A 23,722-nucleotide genomic window follows, 5' to 3' on the forward strand; every position below is an offset into this window, starting at 1 on the left:
GTTGGCATGCTAGTCTCCCCAAAGTTGGACAGCCAACTCATTGCCATACCAACTTGCATTGACCATCTGGGCTCTCTCTGCAGTTACAGAATTTGTCGGGCTGAGCTATCGGAGAACAGTGGGCATTGTTTACCAAATGGTCTTCACCATCGGGCTCCTGGTGCTGGCTGGCGTGGCTTACGTGCTTCCACACTGGAGGTGGCTGCAGCTCACTGTTACTCTGCCCAACATCTGCTTTGTGCTCTATTACTGGTAAGCGCACTTGGAACAAAAAAAAGAAATAACTTGAACTATTTCATTTACTGAGAAGGCTGATTCCCTTAATGCAAACCATCCTTCCAAATTCCAAGGTGTCCTTCACTCTTTCCTCTCATGAAAAGCCCAGGTCCATGTTTCAGGAATAAAAAAAACAATAACAAAACCACAAACGTCAATGGGTCTCCCTCTCTGGAAATCGAATGTCCTTTTACTTTGAGCTTAAGAGTTTTAGATTTGCATCTTTTCACATTATTTATGTGGGGTTTATTTTATTTTTTTTAAAGATTTACTTATTCACTTTTTAAAATTTTTTATTTATTTCTTATTTTTTTATAAACATATAATGTATTTTTATCCCCAGGGGTACAGGTCTGTGAATCGTCAGGTTTACACACTTCACAGCACTCACCATAGCACATACCCTCCCCAATGTCCATAATCCCACTCCCCCTGTCCCAAACCCCCTCCCCCCAGCAACCCTCAGTCTGTTTTGTGAGATTAAGAGTCACTTATGGTTTGTCTCCCTCCCAATCCCATCTTGTTTCATTTATTCTTCTCCTATCCCCCTAACCCCCCATGTTGCATCTCCACGTCCTCATATCAGGGAGATCATATGATAGTTGTCTTTCTCCTATTGACTTATTTCACTAAGCATGATACCCTCTAGTTCCATCCACGTCATCGCAAATGGCAAGATTTCATTTCTTTTGATGGCTGCATAGTATTCCATTGTGTATATATACCACCTCTTCTTTATCCATTCATCTGTTGATGGACATCTAGGTTCTTTCCATAGTTTGGCTATTGTAGACATTGTTGCTGTAAACATTCGGGTGAACGTGCCCCTTCGGATCACTACGTTTGTATCTTTATGGTAAATACCCAGTAGTGCAATTGCTGGGTCATAGGGTAGTTCTATTTTCAACATTTTGAGGAACCTCCATGCTGTTTTCCAGAGTGGTTGCACCAACTTGCATTCCCACCAACAGTGTAGGAGGGTTCCCCTTTCTCCGCATCCTCGCCAGCATCTGTCATTTCCTGACTTGTTAATTTTAGCCATTCTGACTGGTGTGAGGTGGTATCTCATTGTGGTTTTGATTTGTTACTTATTCACTTTTGAGAGAGAGAGAGTGCACACGGGGTGATGGAGGGGCAGAATGGGAGGGAGAGAGAGAATCTCAAACAGACTTCTCGCCGAGCTCAGAGTCCGATGCAGGGCTGGATTTCATGACCCTGAGGTCACTACCTGAGCCGAAATCAAGAGTTAGACACTTAACCGTCTGAGCCACCCAGGTGCCCCAATTTATGTGGTGTTTCAATTAACTTCTAGTAACTGTGGTGCCCTTGGCAGAGATTGACAATATTAGTATTCTTATTCTGTCCCAGGGGAGACTTTAGTGTAAGAGAAGATGGAGTGTGGCACTGTGTTACCACCTCTTTACATCCCTGCCCAAGGCAGACATCCCCAATCAATCCCAGTCCCAATCCCTGATCAGGCCAATATGGCACCCCAGACAGACCATGCCAATCAGAGTCACCAAGGCATGTGAAATACATTTGTCACCCCTGCTGAGGGACCATGGAAGCAGTGAAACAGCAAAAACTATCAGAAATCCCTAATGCAAGGTTACCTGAAATAAAGCAAGATGGGTGCTGGGTTATCAAGCAAATCCCTCTCCCTTGCAACAAACTACTTTCTGGATATATCCACCTGTTCTTCCCACAGTCGTCTTGTCAAGAATTAAGTACCTCAGCCCTCCCCAGGAAGCCTGTCTCCTCCAAAAGCTGGTCAAACTCTGAGACCAACATTTACCCCCTCCCATATCCATTCTTCCTCATTTATGGCTCTGAAGCCACCCTGCAATGGACTCTTCCTGGTCTCTTAGACATTTGCTCTTCCATCCTCTAATCCATGTTTCATGCTGCATTTCCGAAATCCAGATCCACCATATTCCTCTCCTGCCCTCAAAGTCTTTCAACGGTTTTGTTTCCCTGATGCTTTAGCACAACAGAAAAGACACACCCTTGTCTAAGTTCTGACCACCTCTGGAGCCTTCCTTCTTACCATTTTTACTCAACAGAATCAAATTTAATTTACTTACAAGTCTGCAACCTCCATGATGCAACCACATTATTAAAAGATCACCGATGTAAAGTAGAAAACGTGTTTGCAGGGAAGAGTCGGAATAAAGAGACTAGGTAAGGGACTATTGCCATAATCCTTGCAAAAGAGGACAGGACCTGAATTAAGGTGAGTGAAGGACACTGTAAATACGTTTCATCAGGTAGCAATGACAGAGCTTGGTGGAGACTGAATGTGAAGATTTAGAGAGAGGAGGTGCCTTGTGGGTGGAGCAGAGGCTGTGTGTCTATATGTGCCAGGGGCACCATTCAGAGATGAGGAACATGGGAGGAGAAGTGGGTTTGGAAGGTGGGATAATGAGGCAAACTTGGGATATGGCAGATTGGAATATGGAAAGGATATGAACGTGCGCGTAGCCAGGCACGGTTGAACTTAAGGATCAGGAATTCAAGTAAAATTCCCATCTTTGTTGTAGCTACAGGATGGAGGCAATCACTCAGAGAAAGTGAGCAGAGTCAGGAGAGGAAGGGAATGGCGTAGATCACGAGAAAACGCCAAATCCTGATAGCCTCGCTGAGGAGCCAGGACAGAAGAAGGTGGGGGGGAGGGGAGTTGCCATGATGAGAAGGGAGGAGATATGGGGGCAGAGGGGATGTGGCAGTCACCAGAGGAGGGACTCCTTGAAGGCTGGCCTTAATCAGGCTGCCCAGGTGGGGCTCCTGTCTCTTGCCCAGTGACATTACACACACATCTCTGTAACCCTCATGTCTTACTGCTTGTTGGGAATCCGCTGTTCACTTGACATTGAGAGACTTGTCTGTCTGTCCCAGTAGGCTGTCAGCTATCAGAGGGCAGGTAACATCAGGGGCCCTCTGGCTCAGTTTACTGTCCAGGGCCCAAGCCCCATAGCCATGCCCCGAGCAGATGATTATTTACCCTCTACTTGGGCACTATTAGGGCTAACTCCTACTTCATCATCAAGCAAGCCACTTTACTGTAGAACCCAACACTCATGTTCCAGAGACTTCTCTTTGAGCCAGAAGTTACATTCCCAGAAAACGTACCCAGAGCTCCAAATTCTTCACTTAGAGCTTCAAAAAAAGTCATTTCTATTCTCCCGGGCAGTTCTTGAACTATCTGGATATGCCTCTGAGAGTCCACCCAGACTTTCTTTCCCCCTGTGGGTTGGCCATTTATGGTTCCTGTCTTCTCTGACCTGGTTCCCAAGTCTTTCACCTTCTTGGCCCTTCAGCTCATGCAACAAAGGGCTGAACTTACTCTGCTTCCTGAGGTGTGGGTGACAGGGCTGAACCTGTGCACCAAATGTGATCTACAAAATTTGCACTATGGTGTTACAACAGAAAGGATGTGCTCTGTGGGCTGTGAATTGATTGTGGCTGAGCTCACCACATTTCCATTCCCAATGTCAAGTCTTAATCAGTTGTATTGATTCCTGTCTCCATTGCACTCCCACAAACTTCCATCCCAAGTTCCTTTAAGCCCCATCTCTCAGAGCAGCTGTTCCAAGAGTGCTCTCCAAACACAGATCCAAGTGGCTAGCATCCTGCTCAAGGAGCTACAGGGATTCCCTGTCTGGCCAGATCCACCAGCTTGCCTCAAACTCTTACCTCCTTCCTTTGAGAAATCAGCTCTCAGAATAATAGATACAAAGCAAATACTCGCTTTCCCCCAGAACGGAACTGCATCCTTCCACCTGCACCCCTGCCCACCAGCTGTCACCTCTCAGCACACGCCAAGCCCTAGCCAAGCCAACCTACTTCTCCTCTAGCACAGGGCTGGGTGGATATTCAGTTGACTTCTGCTTTGCAGAATCCCACTGGGAACTCTCTGAAGAGGGGACCTGCAAGTTTCTGTACAAGGCTGAGTAGAAGTCAGCAGGTGAAGAGGGAAAAACCCACATACTACAACCCCTCCCCGCTGAGTAGGGAACCTGATATGGGGCTTGATCCTAGGACCCGGGGTTCATGACCTGAGCTAAAAGCAGATGCCCAATTGACTGAGGCACCCAAGTGCCCCAAGCAATATTGTGTTATTAACTATAATCACCATGCTACACATTATATCCTTAGGACTTGTTTATTTTGTAACTGGAAGTTTGTGCCTTTGACCCCTTCACCCATTTTGTCCACCTCCTCCCCTAACAACCACTAATTTGTTCCCTGTGTCTATGGGGTTTCTTTGCTTTAGATTCAGTGTATAAGTGAGCTCTTATGGTATTTGTCGTTCTCTGACTTACACACTTAGCAAAATGCCCTATAGGCCCACCCATGTTGTCACAGATGGTAAGACATCATTCTTTTATATGGCTGGATAATATTCCATTATATATTAATATATATATATTCCATTATATATATAATTATATATTATATATAAAATTATATATATAATAGAATATTATGTAATATATGTTATATATAATTATATATATAATGGAATATTATGTATTATATATTATATATTCCATATATATAATATATCCTTATATTTATAATATATCCTTATATATAATATATCCTTATATATATAATATATCCATATATATATATACACACACATATATATATACCCTTAGGTTGTTTCCATGACTTGGCTCTTGTAAATAATGCTGCAAGAAACACAGGGGTGTGTATACCTTTTTGAATTAATAGTTCCATGTCCTTCTATTAAATACCCAGAAGTGGAATGGCTGGATCATATGGTAGCTCTATTTTTAATCTTTTGAGGACCCTCCACACTGTTTCCCCCAGTGATTGCCCCAGTTTGCATTCCCAACAGCGGTGTGTAAGTGTTTCCCTTTCCCCACACCTTTGTCAGCATTTGTTATTTCTCATCTTTTTTATTCTAGCCATTCTAAGAGATGTGAAGTAACATCTCATTGTGGTTTCAATTTGTATTTCCCTGGTGATGAGTGATGTTGAGCACCTTCTCATGTACCTGTTGGCCATCTGAATGTCTTCTTTGGAAAAATGTGTATTAGGATCCTCTGCTCATTTTTAAATCAGATTTTTTTTTTTTTTTTGGCTATTGAGTTGTATGAGTTCTTGGTATATTTTGAATATTCACTCCTTACATGTTATATGATTTATAAATATTTTCTTTCATCCAGTAGGCTGCTTTCTCATTTTGTTGCTCTCCTTTGCTGGGTAGCTCCTGCACAATTTTTTCTCCTTTGTAGACCCAACGGAACCTCACTGTGTAAGATCTCTCGCAGGGACAGGGGCTCCGGAAGACCCCCACATCCCATACTGATAACACGTGTGCTAACCCTTAGGTTCATACCTGAGTCTCCAAGGTGGCTGATCTCCCAGAACCAAAGTGCTAAAGCCATGAGGGTCATGAAGTACATCGCAAAGAAAAATGGAAAACCTCTGCCTGCCTCCCTTCAGGTGAGCAAGCAGCTGAACTCTCAGATCGAGGAACAGTGACAGGAGGGTCTGAGAAAACCATGCATTTTCAGTGGGGAGTTACAGAAGGGGCTCACCATATGCAACAGGGTAGTTCTGTTGTACAAGGCTTCATGGTTCCTGGTCAAAAATTCTCACTCAATCAAAAACATAAAACTAAAAGGAAACCAAAAATCACTTAAAGGCAAATGAGAAGCTTCTATTGTGTGCACCCAAGGCTGTGGGGTCACTGGTACCCAGGCACCCTGTGTCTTCCTTCCCCGGGTGTTCATGGGCATGCTCAGGGAGGGGGCTCTTTCCAGGAAGGGTCTTCAGACAGAAATCGTTTCTTAGAATTTTAAACATTTTTGATAGAAACTTGCCCCAAATGTTCTGAGCAGTCTCTTGCCTTCTGAAATAAAACGTATCACGGGGGTGTCCGTCCATTTTCTCCATGTTTCATGGTTTTGCCTTTGGAAGACCTCATCGTCTTTAGCTGAAGCCTTTTGATCCAACAGGGGCTGGAAAAGTGAAAATCAAGCTGATTAGAAAACCCCATCAAAGTAAGAGTAATTGTCTCTGTGCCAGGAGCTAAGATAGGTTATCTGTAAGCATTTATGATTTTCATGACTTTAGAGTGAGCATTTGGGGACTTGGAGCCCCCCCCTTTTTTTAACCTCCTCTTCAGTTTCTGGGTGGTTGGGCGGATCCTCTTTACCCTGCATGACCAGAATAGCCCTGATTCTTAAGTTCTAGATCCTTTCAGAAATCAGTCAGGGACTAAAGCGCGCATGAATCACTGTCTGGCCAACGTGCAGAGTTCACTCACATGAGCACTGTGGGTCTGCTGAATGTTCTAGCCCTCACTCCTCAGGCTTGCAGAGCCCCCCCCCCCCCCCAACACCCATGTTGCTGTAGGAAGGACTGGTTTTCGCAAAGGTTTGCTTCCTGAACCCTGGAGATTGAATCTCAGCTCCACCACCTACTGTTTTCTTACAGCACAGGGCTTCTCAAACTTTAATTAATATCTGTGCACAGGATGCCCCTGGGGACCTGGCAGAAATGCAGAGTGGTTCAGCCTGTCTAGACAGGTGCCCCAGGTCTTTCATTCTAACAAGCTCTAGGTGATACGGAGCTGCTTTGAGTGCCAAGGTCCCGGAGCAAATCCTCCTGGTCCGACAAAGAGCATGCCCAGAGCCATCAGCCCTCAGGACCCCTGAGCTGGGCTTCATTCTGCCCCCTTGTGCTTGACCAGTGCTGCTTGACCTGTGCGCATGAGTGACCTAACTCCCCCTAGCCTAGCTTCCCCTTCTCTGGAAGGGGGTAACAAAGATGGAAATGAACTTCCAGGATAGCCAAGGTTAAATGAGCTAGTAAGTGTGAAAGCCTCATTCGAAACCCTCAGCAGGTGTCAAGCAGGTACTGTCATGATTCCCCGTCTTACCCAGAGACACCGTCTTTCACCACACAAAGCTGTTCCTGCTGTTTTTATCCTAGAGCCTCAGACCTGATGAGGGAGTTGACGAGAAGCTGAATCCTTCATTTCTTGACTTGGTCAGAACCCCTCAGATAAGGAAACATACTTTGATCTTGATGTACAACTGGTAAGGAAAATTTTTTACTTTAAAATCCCTCCACTTTCTTTCTTTTCTTTTCTTTTTATTTTAAATCCCTGTCATCCACATTAGGGGGGGAACAAAGAGAGCACGGTCACACAGCCTAGATCCAGTACCAGTATGGATAGTGGACAGCAAGGGATCTCATTTATAACCACGTTTTCTGATACCACTTTTTGAGACAGGTGTTTGAAATCAGCTTACAGTCTCAAAGTATAGATGAGCATGTTCTCAACCTTGGCATTGCCTTAGGATCTCCTGCAAGATTATAAAATACCAATGCCAGAAACCCCACCCTGGCCCCAGAAAATACTGATTGAATTGGTCAAGGGAAGGTTCTAGGCACCAATATTTTGACATTCTCCAGGTGAGTCTGATATAGAGCCCAACCTGAGAACTACTGGTTCTATACCTATAATGAGTATAGATCTCTCCTTATTGCACAGGGCTAGCAAGGAAAGGGTATTTTCCCTTTCTTGTCTATTGGAGAAAGAAGTAAACTTATGAAGGAGAAAAAAACCACAAGGAATAATCCACGAGCTCTACAGTCCAGTGGTGATGTGTGATCATTTCTGCTATCTGCAGGCTGTTCCTAGATCTGTGAGCCATTCACTCAGCACCAAGCCTTCCTTAGTGCAGCTCGCTTTCTTTTAAGTGTGTCCCAGGACTCATGCTGGCCACAAGAAGATTTGGAATCACAGCCAGAAGCAAGGCTCCTCGGGAACTCATTTAGCAACCTTATCAATACTACCTCTAAAATACAGCCAGGAAATTTGGCTTCGTACCCTTCTTTCCTTTTCTGGATAGTTGTGACTCTTGCCCAGCATCCTCTTATTTGTCATTATAGATAATGAACACTTCCAGTCAACAAAACACAACCAAAAAACATCGTCAAAATGCTATCTGTATTGTGTTAGAGGAGATATCAGCAAGAAGGGAGTTTGTACCCATTTGGGGATTTGGTACCCCGTTTGGGTCTCTGACTTCCTAAAATTTGAATTAAGTGGTCCATCCCTTTGATCTCAATTCCATTAGAAGACCACAAAGAAATAATTAGCAACCACTAATAACCCAAGACAGTTTTACCAACTAAGTCACTCTAGAAAGACGTCTATCTAGTTTTTAATTTGGCCAGGGAGTGCTATCCTGATTGCTTTTCCTGTCCCAGTTCTGGGGACCCAGTCAGCCACTGTGGTGGGCCAGATCATGTAAAAGCAGTAGAATGAAGGGAAGAGCAATAAGAAGATGACACAGAAAGGTGACCCACGACCAACTCTTCTTTTTCCAGAAGACTCTCCTTTTTTGATGACTTGCTTCTGGTGCTTGGCTTGACCTGAGCTTCTCCTCTTTGCTCAGGTTCACGAGCTCTGTTCTCTACCAAGGCCTCATCATGCACATGGGCTTTGCGGGGAGCAATATCTACTTGGACTTCTTCTACTCTGCCTTGGTGGAATTCCCAGCCGCCCTCATCATCATCCTCACCATTGATCGTATAGGTCGTCGGTATCCATGGGCCGCATCAAATATGGTGGCAGGGGCAGCCTGTCTCGCCTCGGTTTTCATCCCTGATGGTAAGTGTCAAGCCACGCTGGCGTCTTGTCTTCCAAGGCCCCAAGAAGAGGAGATGTCACAACCCTCTGATAGTAAGATGATGTAATTTATCATCCAAGTCAATTTGGAAAGATTGAACACAGTATCTGGGAACTTCCTGAGCAAACTCATATGGTCACCCTGTCTTTAAGAACAATTATACCTCACAGTTGCCTGCTGTAATATAATCACGATTGTTCTCTACTGTGCTATAACAAGACACTAAGAGGACACATGCCATAGGCCACTGATCTGGCCCAGAACAGAGAGCATAGGCTTTGGGGTAGAGCAGGCCCAGGCTTAAAGTCTTATACCCGCATTTCCCAGATACGATTTAGGTAACTCCCCTTGAGCTCCCTGCACCATCCTGTAGAACGAATAAGAAAGTTTAGGTAAATGCAACCAATGCACAATTACTCAGTTCCTTTCTTCCCTTTTCAAATGTTTTCTCAATTAGGAGAAGCAAAAACCTGTACAACGGAATCCTATTGGCAACATGGAGCTTTCTTTGAACCCTGTAGTTATTAGCATTTATTTAAAATATGCCCATATTTTGCTGTTTTTTTTGGGATGGGCTGTATAAATTAGAGTTGTCCCAGCTTTGTAAACTGGTATAATCCAGTTGTCATTAATGACTGAGGTCTAAAGGGAGTGTTAGAATCTTGTCCAAAGTTACAACTAACAGAGATGGAAAATTTAGCTCAAAAGTCTTGAGTTTAGAGAAGAAGAATATTGCATTCTCATCCCATTCTGGAATGTGGACTCTCCCATCTGGAGCACTGTTTGCAGACCAGGGATTGTGTACAATGTGTGTAACTGGTGCGTTTTTGCCCTTCAGATCTCCATTGGCTAAGAGTTACAGTTGCGTGTTTGGGTAGAATGGGGATTACAATGGCCTTCGAAATGGTTTGCCTGGTCAATGCAGAGCTTTACCCCACGTTCATCAGGTGAGCACATTTTCCTCAACATGAAGATGGCTGGGGTGTTGCCTTATGGGCTAGAACTACAAGTGCCAGCAGATGGCACCTTCCTTTTCAAAACACAGGGCAAGAAAAACCAAAAACCAAAACAAATCACAGGGCGAGAGAGGGTAAGAACATTTAAAGGCAGTAGCCAGACCACATCTCTCAGTTACAGGGTAGGGTCAAATACAGTCACTGTGTAGTGAGAGCAGAAGATACTGGTTTCAAGAGAGGGATTACCAAATGGCCATGGGCAATAGTGAACAGAAACAGCACAAACCAGGGGCGCCTGGGTGACACAGTGGGTTAAAGCCTCTGCCTTCACCTCAGGTCATGATCCCAGGGTCCTGGGATGGAGCCCCACATCAGGTTCCCTGCTCAGCCGGGAGTTTTCTTCTCCCTCTCCCTTGGACCCTCACTCTCTCCAGCTCATTCTATTTCTCTAACTCACTCTTTCTCAAATAAATAATTTTTTTTAAAAGGAAGAAAAGAAAAGAAAGAAAACAGTATGAACAGGACCATAGAACAATGCAGGGAAGCCAGATGACCAAAGTAAAAAGTGAAAAATGCTCCCCCCATTAAAAATCTTCAAAAAAGGCTAATATAAAACAAGTACAACGGAATATGAGTGGAATTACGAATCATGCACCATTTATGTGTGTTGAAAACAAGGTGAACACCATTTTTTCAGTTCACAGACATTTTAGCGATTTGGGGAGGATTTATTTGGGGGTGGGGTGGGAATAAGTACTCTATGGTAGAAGCTGGAAATTAAATCAGCTCCCTGCATTGCAGGAATCTGGGTGTCCTTGTCTGTTCCTCCATGTGTGACATCGGCGGCATCATCACACCGTTCCTGGTCTACCGGCTCACTGATGTCTGGCATGAGCTCCCGCTGGTGGTTTTTGGTGAGAAATCCTCAGACATATCTTTAAATGAAAACCTGTTTTTCTAGGGACCTCCATTGTTCCATCTCAAAATAGGTATCATGCTTCCTGACAACTACTGAATGCCAGTAATAGTAATTAGTACTTCTCTCAGTGTTAGTAATAGCATAGGTAATACTATTGATGCCTACTAAGACTCAAGTATGGGAACCACTAGGACTCCCAGCCTCAGCGATACAAAGTTCAAGAAGGAGTGAGGTGGAAAGCTCTCTGCCTGAGGAACACCCTTAACTCTCTGCTCACCGATTTCCACCCCTGCTTGAGTCTCTTTGTCACAGAGCTCACTTTTTCTGCCTCCTTTATGGCCAAACATGGGAAATACAAAACTTTTCACTTCATTACTTCAACAAAAAGAGGTTAAAACCCAGGGGTTTTGAAAGACCGCTATTAAGGAAATGCATCAGCATCACTGCACACCTGTGTTGGTGTTAGGCAACCCTTCCCCAAATCCCTTGGGCAATTAGATTTAAGGAGGATTGGCACAGCCCTTCCCTCCAACCCTGAAGGAATGTACCAATGCAGAGCCCTCCCTCTCCCCTCACTGCCCAGCCTGCAGCATGGATGGTGACAAGGACAAATCTAACTATCAGCAATTAACATGCAGAGGCCAACATTGAACATGACATCTACAGACTGCGAGAGGTGTCTGGGAATCTTGGACACTCCTATTCGTTCATGTCCATTCTTTTCCCCATAGCTGTGGACAATGGGACAGACCCTCCCCCTGTGCCACACAGAGGGGTACAAAGGGGTGTCCAGAGTCATGCACACAGCATTCGCCTCCCTGAGCTAGCCAGAAGGCCTCAACACACCCAGACCCACTGGGAGTGGGTCTAAACACACATGGACAGTTTTCCTGAACCCTCACTTAATTTGAGGGGAGGGAAGACAAGCCACTCTCAGATGGCTTTTCTCCTAATGCCACACATTGGTCACACACAAGTACCTCCGCTCATTCCTCTTCTCAAGGGATGTGTGAGGGAGAAATTTTCCACTGCTGTAGATGTGAAAGCAAATAAATGTTCCACACTGCTGATAAAACTCACCCTCAACACAGACCCAGTGAATTCCTCTAGGCTGTGACTTAATAACAGCAAGATGGCCAAAGTTGATAGAACACAAGCTCTTTATCCTGGCATAAGCATGACCCTGGCCATCTTCCTCTCCCAACACTGGCTGATGGACCTGTGCAGAGCCTTCTTTCCATCTTGGGAAAATACCACAACTCTTTCTGGATGCCTTCCTTCCAAGAAGAAAGGTGGAGGTGCCTCAATCTTGGCCATTCCCTTAGGTGAGCAGTGAGTGACCTTCGGGTCAGTGAGACATTTCTGGGTGGAGAACAGACTTCATGTTTCTCCAAGGACCATTTAACCATGCAATGCCAAGTCCAGACCTAGATGAGCCTCTGTGGAACCTCACTTGGTGTTCACCTTCCTCTGGAAAAGATCAAGGATTTTAACTCTATTTCACCCTTTCAAATAAACTCAAAGTTGACTTCCACTTTTATCAATGCTTGTAGTTCTGTCTTCTTTTCTCACCAATCTGAGCAGCTAGCAAGAAACAAGACAAATACTTTTCCATGTTTACTCCTTTTCCATTCTTTGGCATGCAATATGGCATACTGACTGTGGTCTTGAAATAACCAGAAGCAATTATTAGAGCCTGAAAATCAAGAAATGAACAGTTGAAAGAGCACTGGGAAAAAATGTTGATAAGAAAAACAAAGCTGGTAGCATCATGTTGCCTGATTTCAAACTTTACTACAAAGCTGTGATCACCAAGACAGCATGTTACTAGCCCAAAAACAGACACATAGACCAGTGGAACAGAGGAGAGAGCCCAGATATGGACTGCAACTCTATGGTCAAATAATCTTCGACAAAGCAAGAAAAAATATCCAGTGGAAAAAAGACAGTCTCTTCAATAAATGTTGCTGGGAAAATTGGACAGCTATGTATAGAAGAATAAAACTCAACCATTCTCTCACACCATATACAAAGATAAACTTGAAATGAATAAAAGACCTCAATGTGAGGGAGGAATCTATCAAAATCCTGGAGGAGAACACAGGCAGTAACCTCTTCGACATCAGCCACAGCAACTTCTTTCAAGATATGTCTCCAAAGGCAAAGGAAACAAAAGCGAAAATGAACTTTTGGGACTTCATCAAGATCAAAAGCTTCTGCACAGCAGAGGAAACAGTCAACAAAACAAAGAGGCAACCCACGGAATGGGAGAAGATATTCGCAAGTGACAGTACAGACAAAGGGCTAATATCCAGGATCTATAAAAAAAAAAACAACCCTCAAACTCAACACTCAAAAAACAGATAATCACATCAAAAAATGGGCAGAAGACACGAACAGACACTTCTCCAAAAAAGACATACAAATGGCTAACAGACACATGAAAAAATGTCTATCATCATTAGCCATCAAGGATATTCAAATCAAAACCACACTGAGATACCACCTTATACCAGTTAGAATAGCCAAAATTAACAGGACAGCAAACAACAGTGTAGGAGAGGATGTGGGGAAAGGGGAACCCTCTTACACTGTTCTTGGGAATGAAAGTTGGTGCAGCCACTTTGGAAAACAATGTGGAGATTCCTCAAAAAATTAAAAATAGAGCTACCCTATGACCCTGCAATTGCACTACTGGGTATTTACCCCAAAGATACAGATGGAATGAAAAGAATGTTCATAGCAGCAATGGCCACAATCACCAAACTGTGGAAAGAGTCAAGATGCCCTTCAACAGGCAAATGGATAAAAAAATGTGGTCCATATACACAATGGAGTATTACTCAGCCATCAGAAAGGATGAATACCCAACTTTTGTATCAACATGGATGGGACTGGAGGAGATTCTGCTGAGTGAAATAAGTCAAGCAGAGAAAGTCAATTATCATATGGTTTCACTTACTTGTAGAGCATAAGGAATAACATGGAGAGCACTAGGAGAAGGAGAGAAGTGAGTTGAGGGAAATCGGAGGGGGAGATGAACCATGAGAGACTGTGGACTCTGAGAAACAAACTGAGGGTTTTGAAGAGGTTGGGGCAAACCTGGTGGTGGGTATTAAGGAGGGCACGTATTGCATGGAGCACTGGGTATGGTGCATAAACAGTGAATCTTGGAACACTGAAAATATTAAATTAAATTAATTTTAAAAAAGGAAATACCCTGGTTAATGAGGCTTATCTTTGCAAATATAAAAAGCTAAAGAGATGACCATTTGATTAATCTATTATATATTCTCTTCCTAATTCACTCACTGCAGAGAATCAAAGCCAGCAAATACATACAACATTTGCACAAGTTACAACCAAGTGAATCTTTACATGTTTGGAGAAACTCTGAAGGTAGCTACTTCATTCATAACTCTGTGACAAGTTCTGCCATGTAACAAGCAGGAGTGCATTTCAGTCTGAGTACAAGCATATGAGGTGGGAATATCACCCTACTTTATGGCCACGAGTCTGGTGCCAAATTTCCCAGGGCTCGAGACCAGTGAGTGGGGGCTCGGAACTGGATGCCAGACACCCAGAGCTCTGCCAGAGTCCTAAACCTCTCTCCGTGGCCTCGATTCCTGTCATTCTGTAAAGACGTAAAAACAGAGGCCAGTGTGCAATTTTTTGGAACTCCAAAACCAGTTAAAGGTCCACATCTACTTCCTGCATTCTGTTACCGCAAAACATAAAACATAACCTTAAAATCCCAAACGTTAATGGGAATTTTAAGACACATAAACACTCGAATGTTTACTATGACTCCCCAGCATGTGCAAAAACATTACAGCTGCTGACAAAGGAAAAAGGAACCCGAATCAGAACTAAAAGTGTAGGCCTGGCTGGCTATGCTTTTTAAAAGCCATGATGCAGTGATATGTGATTCATGACTTCGGGGTTCTTGTCGTGCTCCAAGTTTCTGACTAATTCTCATTACTAAGTGCTTTATATTGGCAGGGTTATGTTCTTCCTTTCCTTAGAGTTGATTTTTTTTCTGAGTTATTTTCTAACTCCAATGTATCTTAATATTATTGCAATGTTCTCTAGCCTAGAATAACCTTGACTCGAAATGTTGAGTATTCCATCTCCCTATAAGGAATTATAATCCAACAGAGTTTAGAATCAGCAAAATATTTATAGGATAGTCAGAGATAAAAAAGAAATCTGTAAGTATAGAAAATCACACACGCAAAATTTTTTTAAGAAGTAGTAATTTTTTAAAGAATTTCCGATTATAAAGCCTGCATGTTTTAGTTCTTAATGTGATTTGCATCTGTTTGGCTTCCAGCGGTGATTGGCTTGGTTGCTGGGGGACTGGTGTTGCTGCTCCCGGAGACCAAAGGGAAGGCTTTGCCTGAGACTATTGACGAAGTTGAAAACATGCAGAGGTAGGGAGCTCAAATTCCTCCATACACATCTGGGCCAACTCTGTAGCCAGTTGGAAAAAAATCTGAGGTTGAATTTATACCTCATACCATCCATTGAGATCAAGTCACATGAGATCAAAGACTGGAAAACACAAAGAAACAGTAAAATAATGAATATACCATAGAAAAATACTCAGGCTTTCATAGTGAGGAAGGTATCTCTGTAAGTACAGAAAAAAAAAATCCAGGACTCATTTTTTTTTGGCAGGTTTATTTATTTATTTATTTATTTATTTATTTATTTATTTTTCAGCGTAACAGTATTCATTGTTTTTGCACAACACCCAGTGCTCCATGCAATACGTGCCCTCCCTATTACCCACCACCTGGCTCCCCCAACCTCCCACTCCCCGCCCCTTCAAAACCCTCAGGTTCTTTTTCAGAGTGCATAGTCTCTTATGGTTCGCCTCCTCTTCCAATTTTTTTTTTATAAACATATAATGTATTTTTATCCCCAGGGGTACAGGTCTGTGAATAGTCAGGTTTACACACTGCACAGCACTCACCATAGCACATACCCTCCCCAATGTCCATAACCCCCTCCCTCTCTCCCAACCCCACCTCCCCCCAGCAACCCACAGTTTGTTTTGTGAGATTAAGAGTCATTTATGGTTTGTCTCCCTCCCAATCCCATCTTGTTTCATTTATTCTTCTCCTATCCCCCTAACCCCCCATGTTGCATCTCCATGTCCTCATATCAGGGAGATCATATGATAGTTGTCTTTCTCCGATTGACTTATTTCACTAAGCATGACAGAACTCATTTTTAAAAAGATATGTAAGTTTGCTTTTATAAAAACAAAGAATTCTGCATTGAAAAACTAACAGAAGCTAAAAAAAATAATAACAACAAAAATGTGGAGAAAATATTTACTCCTCTATAAGGGACTAATTTTCTTAATATATAAGGAACTCTAACAAATCCATAAGAGAACCACACAAAAGAAAAAAAATGGGTTAAGGACTTGAACACATAATTCAGTGAAAGGAAAATAAAAGCAGCTCTTAAAGATATGAAAATATGCTCACTTCCTACATAACAAGAGAAATACAAATGAACACCACTCCTCACAACTTAGATTGTTGAAGACCAAACAACTTGGTAACATTGTTTTGGGGAAGAATGTAAGGAAATAGTGTCCTACATTGCCCGTGGAAATACACAGGTGAAATCTCTATGATGGAAATATGACAAAAGTATCCAAAATGTGTATTTAATTTTTTAAGGTTTTTATTTATTTATTTGAGAGAGAAAGAGAAAGAGCACAAGCAGGGAGAGCTGCAGGGGGAGAAGCAGACTCCCTCCTGAGCAGGGAGCCTGATTCAAGGCTTGATGCCAGGACCCCAGGATTATGACCTGAGCCAAATGCAGATGCTTAACCGACTGAGCCACCCAGGTGCCCCGTGTGTTTCTTTTTACCTAGCCGTTCCACACTTCCAGGAATTTACATGTACAAAATGACATATGTACAGGATTACTCTTTAAGACAATTTTTTTATGTAACAAAAGATTGGAAACAACCTAAATGCACATTGATTAGGAGACCAGTTATATAAATTATGGTATGTTATTCAGTAAAATACTATACAGCCATTAAAAAGAAGGAGGCAGCTTTATACACACTGATAAGGGAAGTCCCCTAAAATACATTACTAATTTTAAAAAGGGGGCCACCTGGGTGGCTCAGTCCATTAAGCATCCTACTCAATCTCAGTTCAGATCTTGATCTTGGGGTCCTGAGTTCAAGCCCCACATTGGCCTCCATGCTGGGTATGGCAACTACTTGATAAATATATATATTTACCTCTATCTTTACCTCTGTCTTTGGAAGAATATGCAAGAACCAGAATGTTGACTGTCTGTGGGTTCAGTGGCTATAGAACACAGGTGGGAGGGATTTCCAGTGCATACCTTTTTCTACTTTCCGAATTTTGGACCATGGGAACCTATTCAAAAATAAACTTAAGAAAGTCTAGTGGAGAGACACATAGGACACACTGCCCACAATTTCTTCATGCAGTATGCTTAGATGTTTTTACTCATTTTAATTGTATTCCAGTTCTGGCTTACTGCGACCATGAGCTGAACTGAATTTTATCCGTTCTACACAATGTTCCCATTTAACACACTCGGCACCCATGCAGATGAGGCCGCAAAGAATAGCTGTGGTCTAAGGCTTTTCCTAGAGCTTGGAGCTCAACATTACAAAAGACCTTTGAGCTCAGCCAGAGGTCACACACTGGTGACCCACAAGACATCAGGGCCTCAAGGGCTTTGCTTGACCTACATGGTATTTTTAAAGTGGGAAATTCCACATAAGCTGGATTTCCAGAATCTGTTAAAGAAAAAAAATTCCAAGGATTTGGTAACCCAGAGCAGGCATTTCCTCTTGCTGGTAGTTTGCATGAGCTGCAGGGTTGGCTGGAGGCTTGGAAGGGCATGCCTGTTGGAGGAGGCACAGAGCTACATTCCCCGCTATCTCGTGCCTAGCACATTTATTATTTCTGCCTGGTGCATGCAGACATTTGAGCTTGAGATCCTTTATCTAGACCAACCGTCCCCTGGCCCCCCATACCTCTATCTCAGTGAAGCTTCCCCTGCACATGAGCCTCCCTTTGGACACAGACTGTACCCCATTTACTATTGTATCCCTAGGATGCAGCACAAACCAGGTGCTTCCCGTATAGCTGTGGACTAAATGCTGAGCTCCTTCCACAGCATCTCTAATCGTGGGCTCTCCAGGCTTGTGCAGCAGCTCCAAGCTGGGAAGTCAGTAATGTGCTGTGAGGAGGAGCCTGGGCTGTAATCTGTTAGGCCAGTTCCTGATATTTTCCATCACGTGGCCTTAACTCTTCCAAACCTTGATTTCTTCATCTGTAAATGGGGACAACAGTTTCTACTCATTGGATCTTTGTAATGAGATACATGCAGGGAAACTGCCTGGCTCTTTGGAAATGTCCAATACCATCCTATTATTCACGGAAGTTTCCATAGCTGCTTTGTAAAACAGGTGATTTTGTCCCTAGATGACTGAGTGGAAATAAAATTTTAAAACATATTCTGAATAGTTTTGAGATAGGGAAGCATGGCTCCGTGAGAGACACAGACACGTCTACTTGTAAGAGGTTTCCCATCAGGCTGGTTCATCTGGTTTGGGAGATGTCACCAAGATTATTCCTGCTGTTGGTTTATATGCCTTCTCTTGGTGTGATCTACAGATACTTTTATGTGTAGATCTTCTCTGTGATCTATAGATACTTTTATGAAGATTTGTGCTGCTGTTGTTGCTGTTGTTATTATGACTGCTGCTGTTGTTGCTATTGTTGTTACTGTTGCTGCTGCTATTGTTGCTGTTCCTGTTGTTGCTGTTGTTCCTTTTGTTGCTGCTGTCGTTGCTGTTGTTCCTGTTATTACTATTATTGATGCCATTGTTCCTATTGTTGTTGTTCTTATTACTATTGTTGCTGCTATGGTTATTACTATTGTTGCTGTTGCTCTTGTTGCTGTTGTTGTTATTATTGTTACTGTTGCTGCTGCTGTTCCTACTGCTGCTATTCCTGTTGTTGCTGTGGTTACTATGGTTGTTGCTGCCATTGTTCCCGTTGCTGCTGTTATTGTCGCTGTTGTTGCTGCTATTGTTGTTCTTATGACTGCTGCTCTTATTACTGTTACTATGACTGCTGCTGTTGCTATTGTTGATTTTGTTGCTGTTGTTGCTGCTGTTACTATGACTGCCATTGTTGCTGTTGTTGCTATCGTTATTATGGCTGCTGTTGTTACTGTTGTTGTTACTGTTACTGCTGCTGTTGTTGTCGTTGTTGCTGCTGATGTTACTATTGTTGCTGCTGTTACTATGACTGCCGTTGTTGCTGTTGTTGCTATTGTTATTATGGCTGCTGTTGTTGCTGTTGTTGTTACTGTTGCTGCTGCTGTTGTTGTCGTTGTTGCTGCTGCTGTTACTATTGTTGCTGCTTCTGGTGTTGTTGCTGCTGTTGTTGGTATGGTTACTATTATTTGCGCCATGGTTCCTGGTATTACTATTACTGCTGCCATTATTCCTGTTGTTGTTATTGTTGTAACTAGCATTACTGTTGTTCCTATTGTTGCTGTTGTTCCTTTTGTTACTATTATTGCTGCTGTTGTTGCTCTGTTTACTGTTGTTGCTGCTGTCTTTGTTCCTATTGTTGCTGTTTTTGTTGCTATTGTTACTGTTGCTGCTGCTGTGGTTCCTATTGTTGTCACTATTGTTGCTGCCATGGTTCCTGTTATTCCTATTATTGATGCCATTGTTCCTGTTTTTATTGTTCTTGTTACTGTTGTTGCTGCTATGGTTGTTGCTATGGTTACTATTATTGCTGCTGCTGCTGCCCCTGTTGTGGCTGTGGTTACAGGGATTGCTCCTGCTGCTGTTGCTATGGTTACTACTGTTGCTGTGGTTACTATGGTTGCTGGGTTTGTTATTATTGTTACTGTTGCTGCTGCTGCTCTTGCTGCTGCTGTTCCTGTTGTTGTTGTGGTGGTTACTATGGTTGCTGCTGCCATTGTTGCTGTTGTTGCTATGACTGCTACTGTTGCTGTTGTTGGTGTTATTACTATGTCTGCTGTTGTTACTGTTGTTATAATGACTGCTGCTGTTGTTGCTGATGTTACTGTTGCTGTTGTTGTTACTGTTGCTGCTGGTGGTGTTGCTGTTGTTGTTACTGTTGCTGCTGTTCCTGTTGTTGCTATTATTGCCGTTGTTGCTGCTATTGTTACTATTGTTACTGCTGCTGGTGTTGTTGCTGCTGTTGTTGCTATTATTCCTGTTGTTTCTGTTGTTACTATCATTGCTGTTATTGTTGCTGTGGTTACTACTGTTGCTGCTGTCATTTTTCCTATTGTTGCTGTTATTGTTGCTATTGTTACTATTGATGTTGTTACTGTTGCTGTTACTGTTGCTGCTGCTGTGGTTCCTGCTGTTGTCACTATTGTTGCTGGTGTGGTTCCTGTTATTATTATTACTATTGTTACTGTTGTTTTTCCTATTGTTGTGGTTACTATTGTTGCTGCTGTTGTTGCCATTGTTACTATTGCTGCTGCTATTGTCACTGTTATTACTATTGTTACTGCTGCTGTTCCTGTTTCTGGCATTATTTCTGTTGTTGCTGGTCTTCCTGTTGTAATTATTGTTTCTGTTGTTGCTGCTTCTGCTTTTGTTGCTACTGTTGTTGACATAGAGACCCTGGGAGCACCACCAACTTCTTTTGGCCCCTATATCTGGAGCCTGAGAGAACCCCAGCTTTGCCAGGGGATTTGGGTGGGCTTCTGCTATACTCCCTGTCTCAGACTGGCCCAGAAGCTGAGACAGGGCTAAGCACCCCCAGGTGGGGAAAATTTTATGAGCAGTTGGGGAACATGGGAGCAGACCCATTCCAGATTTGAATACTATTATCAGGCAGAGCATGTCCAAAAGGCACAACAGGGAACAGCATGATGAAGAAAGCAGCATTTCTATAATGAGTATCTGCAACTTCCTAGTATTCATAAAGATAAGATGATTGAGAAAATTTGCAATTTGATTTTTCACGTGCCCAACTGTTAAAAAGTAAATAAACATTGGTAAGAATAATTTCTAAAATTGTATTTGCAAGGACTGATGACAACAGTGTCTAGATTTTGCAATCATCATTTTTAACTGATGTAAGATTAAATGTAGACATTATCTGCATCCTTTATTACATAGAAAAGTGACCAATTTAAGTAAGGAACATAGGCCAGTCCCATTCCCAGAGGAGCATTTTTGGAACTGTTCCATCACATAAGTTATTCACCAGGCTCTGTCTGTTTTCTTTTTAGGACTCACCACTCAGAACACTGCAATACTGTGCCTAGAAAAAGTTTACATCCATTTGTTGTTCCATTTATTTCTTACCTCTTTATTTTGGTTTTCAGCCTCCTCACAATTTCTTTATCCCCTCTCCATGTTTTTTTATTACTGCAGACCAAGAAAAAACAAAGAAAAGATGATTTATCTCCAAATCAAGAAACTAGACATTCCCTTAAACTAAGAAGAGAGACCACTCTTGCCATGGCCTTGCTGTGATGATACAAGTCCAGAACAGATGTTTCTCCAAGCACCACAGAGCCCATGGAACTCAACCTCACTCCCCTTTGAACCCTACTAATTTAGGTCTATAGCCAAATAGAGTTTGTTGTCCTAATGTATTAAAATCTTCCCGTGGGGCCAGATCCTACCAAACCCTACCAAACCAGCTCACTCCATTCCCAGCATTCCTAGGACAGTGCTATCGGGGTGCTGGGAATTGTTTTCATCTTTGTATTTCTTTATTTTATTCCTTTCTCCACAATGGTATCAAACCAAAACACATAGGGGAATTGTGGGCCAGGAAAACAAAATAGAAATCTGAAAAACAATTAAGTGGAAACAGAGAGACCCTGTTTTCTTAAACATATAATACACTTAAACAATATCAAGTTCTCTGGAACATCAGGAACTTTAAATTGGTCTTTCAGTGTCATGCGTGAAAAATTTTAAAATACATTCATTATTATCTGGGTTACACTTTAAAGGAAACTAAAGTGAAAGAATCAGAAATGCAACCTGAGTAATCATTAATCTCCTCTATTTAGACTGAATGAGTACAAATGTGTGCTTTTTACAAAAAATCTTGAGAAGAGTTTGACAAAGAGCAGCACTGAAGTTATCTTATTAAACCAACAGAGTAATGTTTCACTGATAAAAATTGCTCTAAATTTGTGGTTTAAAAAATTATATTAATATTTACCAAGATAATATAGTAAATAAAAGCTTTTAGAAACTAAATACTTCAAAGCCTATAATGAAAAACAGAAGTTCCTTACTCCATTCTACTTCTATCAATGCCTCTGGAATAATTTTCAACTATTTTAGCTGGATTTTTTTCCCTTGTGATTCATCTTTATATAGCTGAATAACTAGCTTTAAACTGACAGTGTTTGACTTCTTAGGTTTAAATATTACATTACCCATTGACCTTTTTATATAAAATGTAAAGGTTTAGCTTTCTTCAGCTTTCTCCTCATCCCAACACACAACTTCTCTCTTCTCTTCAAACTCCATGTTATCACATTTTTATTCAATCAAAAGTTGACATTCACATTGTTATGGCTGTGTAACTATTTTCAACAGCTGAACCACATAGTCTATAATGATCACACCCCTGCTCTTTCACAGCATTTTCTCTTGGGCCTTGGTTTTTATTGCTTGTTTTCTATATATGCCCCATTACTTTCCCCCCAATTCTCTGATAAAACAATAGATCTCTCAGTGCATTCAAACACGTCTCTTTCTTCCAGGGAGCCCTCCCACTTTCTAAACTCACTTGGAGCCTGCAGCCCTTCTGGTCCAGTGTAGCCTGGCTGACATTAAGGCTTACTGCCTAGCTGTTGTCCTGGACTCTCCTTTCCTCACCTTCCTGAGCAATCCCATTGCCTTTTTCTTGGGTGGGATTCCCTGTCTCATAGGTCAGAAGTCTTCCTCATTCTTGGTCTTCTCCCTCATTTTGAGGAAGCACATCTCCCAGTATTGTCCTGAGAACGAGTGCATACTTGCCCTAAATTTTCTTCTGTAACACTAGGTGTTAAAACTACATATTCCTGGCCCTTTGCCACCTGGCTTCTTATAAGGCTCTGCCAATGGGTAGCATCGGCCAGATAGGAAGATAGGAGCAAGGGAGGTCTTTCCTCTATATCATGAAGGTGTCTTGGGCAGCTGCAGTTAACAGCTGCTGGCCACCTGAGCCAAAGGAATGTGGGTTCCTGGTCACACAGCTCGATGGTAGTGGGGCAGTTTTAACAGCAGTAGCAGCAGGAACATCATTGTCTCATTGACTTCAAGGCAATGAGAGTCTCAGGCCCCAGCCAGAAGCAATTGCTGTTTCCCGGTCTTATGCATACACCCTCTTCTCTCTCTAGCATAGCTTTCTCTCTTTTGCTCAACAATTTTGTAAATGAGTGCCTGTATTGAATTGTCTCTCTCTGAAATACCTACAGTGGTTTCTGTTTTGTTGATTCAGCATGAATTAATATTCAACATAAATTAATATTCTAATATTCTATTTGGAAATAGATTTCCAAATAAGAAAATCTGTAGTTTGTTAAATGATGTGATTGGGATTGGACATATTGATGCCATAACTGCCAGGAAAAAGTGAGATACTGACAGTATCTATCTACGACATTCAGTCACAAAACAGTTACTTAAATTTAAGCGGTGACTACTCGAAATGAAGAACCTATTTAAAGCAAGGCTTTGGGAGGCCAAGGGACTGCTGGATTTCATCACCACACTGGAGACTGTGGCCACAGAATTTCTGGGATAGAGCCAATTGCTTCTGACTCCAATGGAGAAATTTTAAAACAGAACATAAAAACTTTAGGCT

At 42.4% G+C, this 23,722-nt stretch overlaps 1 protein-coding gene across 2 annotated transcripts in view; it reads left to right on the forward strand.

The window, feature by feature from the left end:
* The window catches only part of SLC22A2 (solute carrier family 22 member 2), a 34,107-nt gene extending 10,794 nt beyond the window's left edge, over positions 1–23,313 (forward strand). Inside the window, exons 4-11 of one of the 2 annotated variants that reach the window (XM_046004112.1) lie at positions 84–252; positions 5,637–5,751; positions 7,246–7,352; positions 8,721–8,935; positions 9,793–9,901; positions 10,712–10,824; positions 15,163–15,262; positions 21,283–23,313. In XM_046004112.1, the coding sequence (XP_045860068.1) occupies positions 84–252; positions 5,637–5,751; positions 7,246–7,352; positions 8,721–8,935; positions 9,793–9,901; positions 10,712–10,824; positions 15,163–15,262; positions 21,283–21,349 (995 nt within the window). In that variant the 3' untranslated portion in view covers positions 21,350–23,313. The remainder of the gene's footprint in view (positions 1–83; positions 253–5,636; positions 5,752–7,245; positions 7,353–8,720; positions 8,936–9,792; positions 9,902–10,711; positions 10,825–15,162; positions 15,263–21,282) is intronic. The other variant, XM_046004113.1, reaches the window with a different exon arrangement.
* Positions 23,314–23,722: the final 409 nt, after the last annotated feature.

Source organism: Meles meles, chromosome 5 (assembly GCF_922984935.1).
Source record: "Meles meles chromosome 5, mMelMel3.1 paternal haplotype, whole genome shotgun sequence".
Taxonomy (NCBI): Eukaryota; Metazoa; Chordata; class Mammalia; order Carnivora; family Mustelidae; genus Meles; species Meles meles.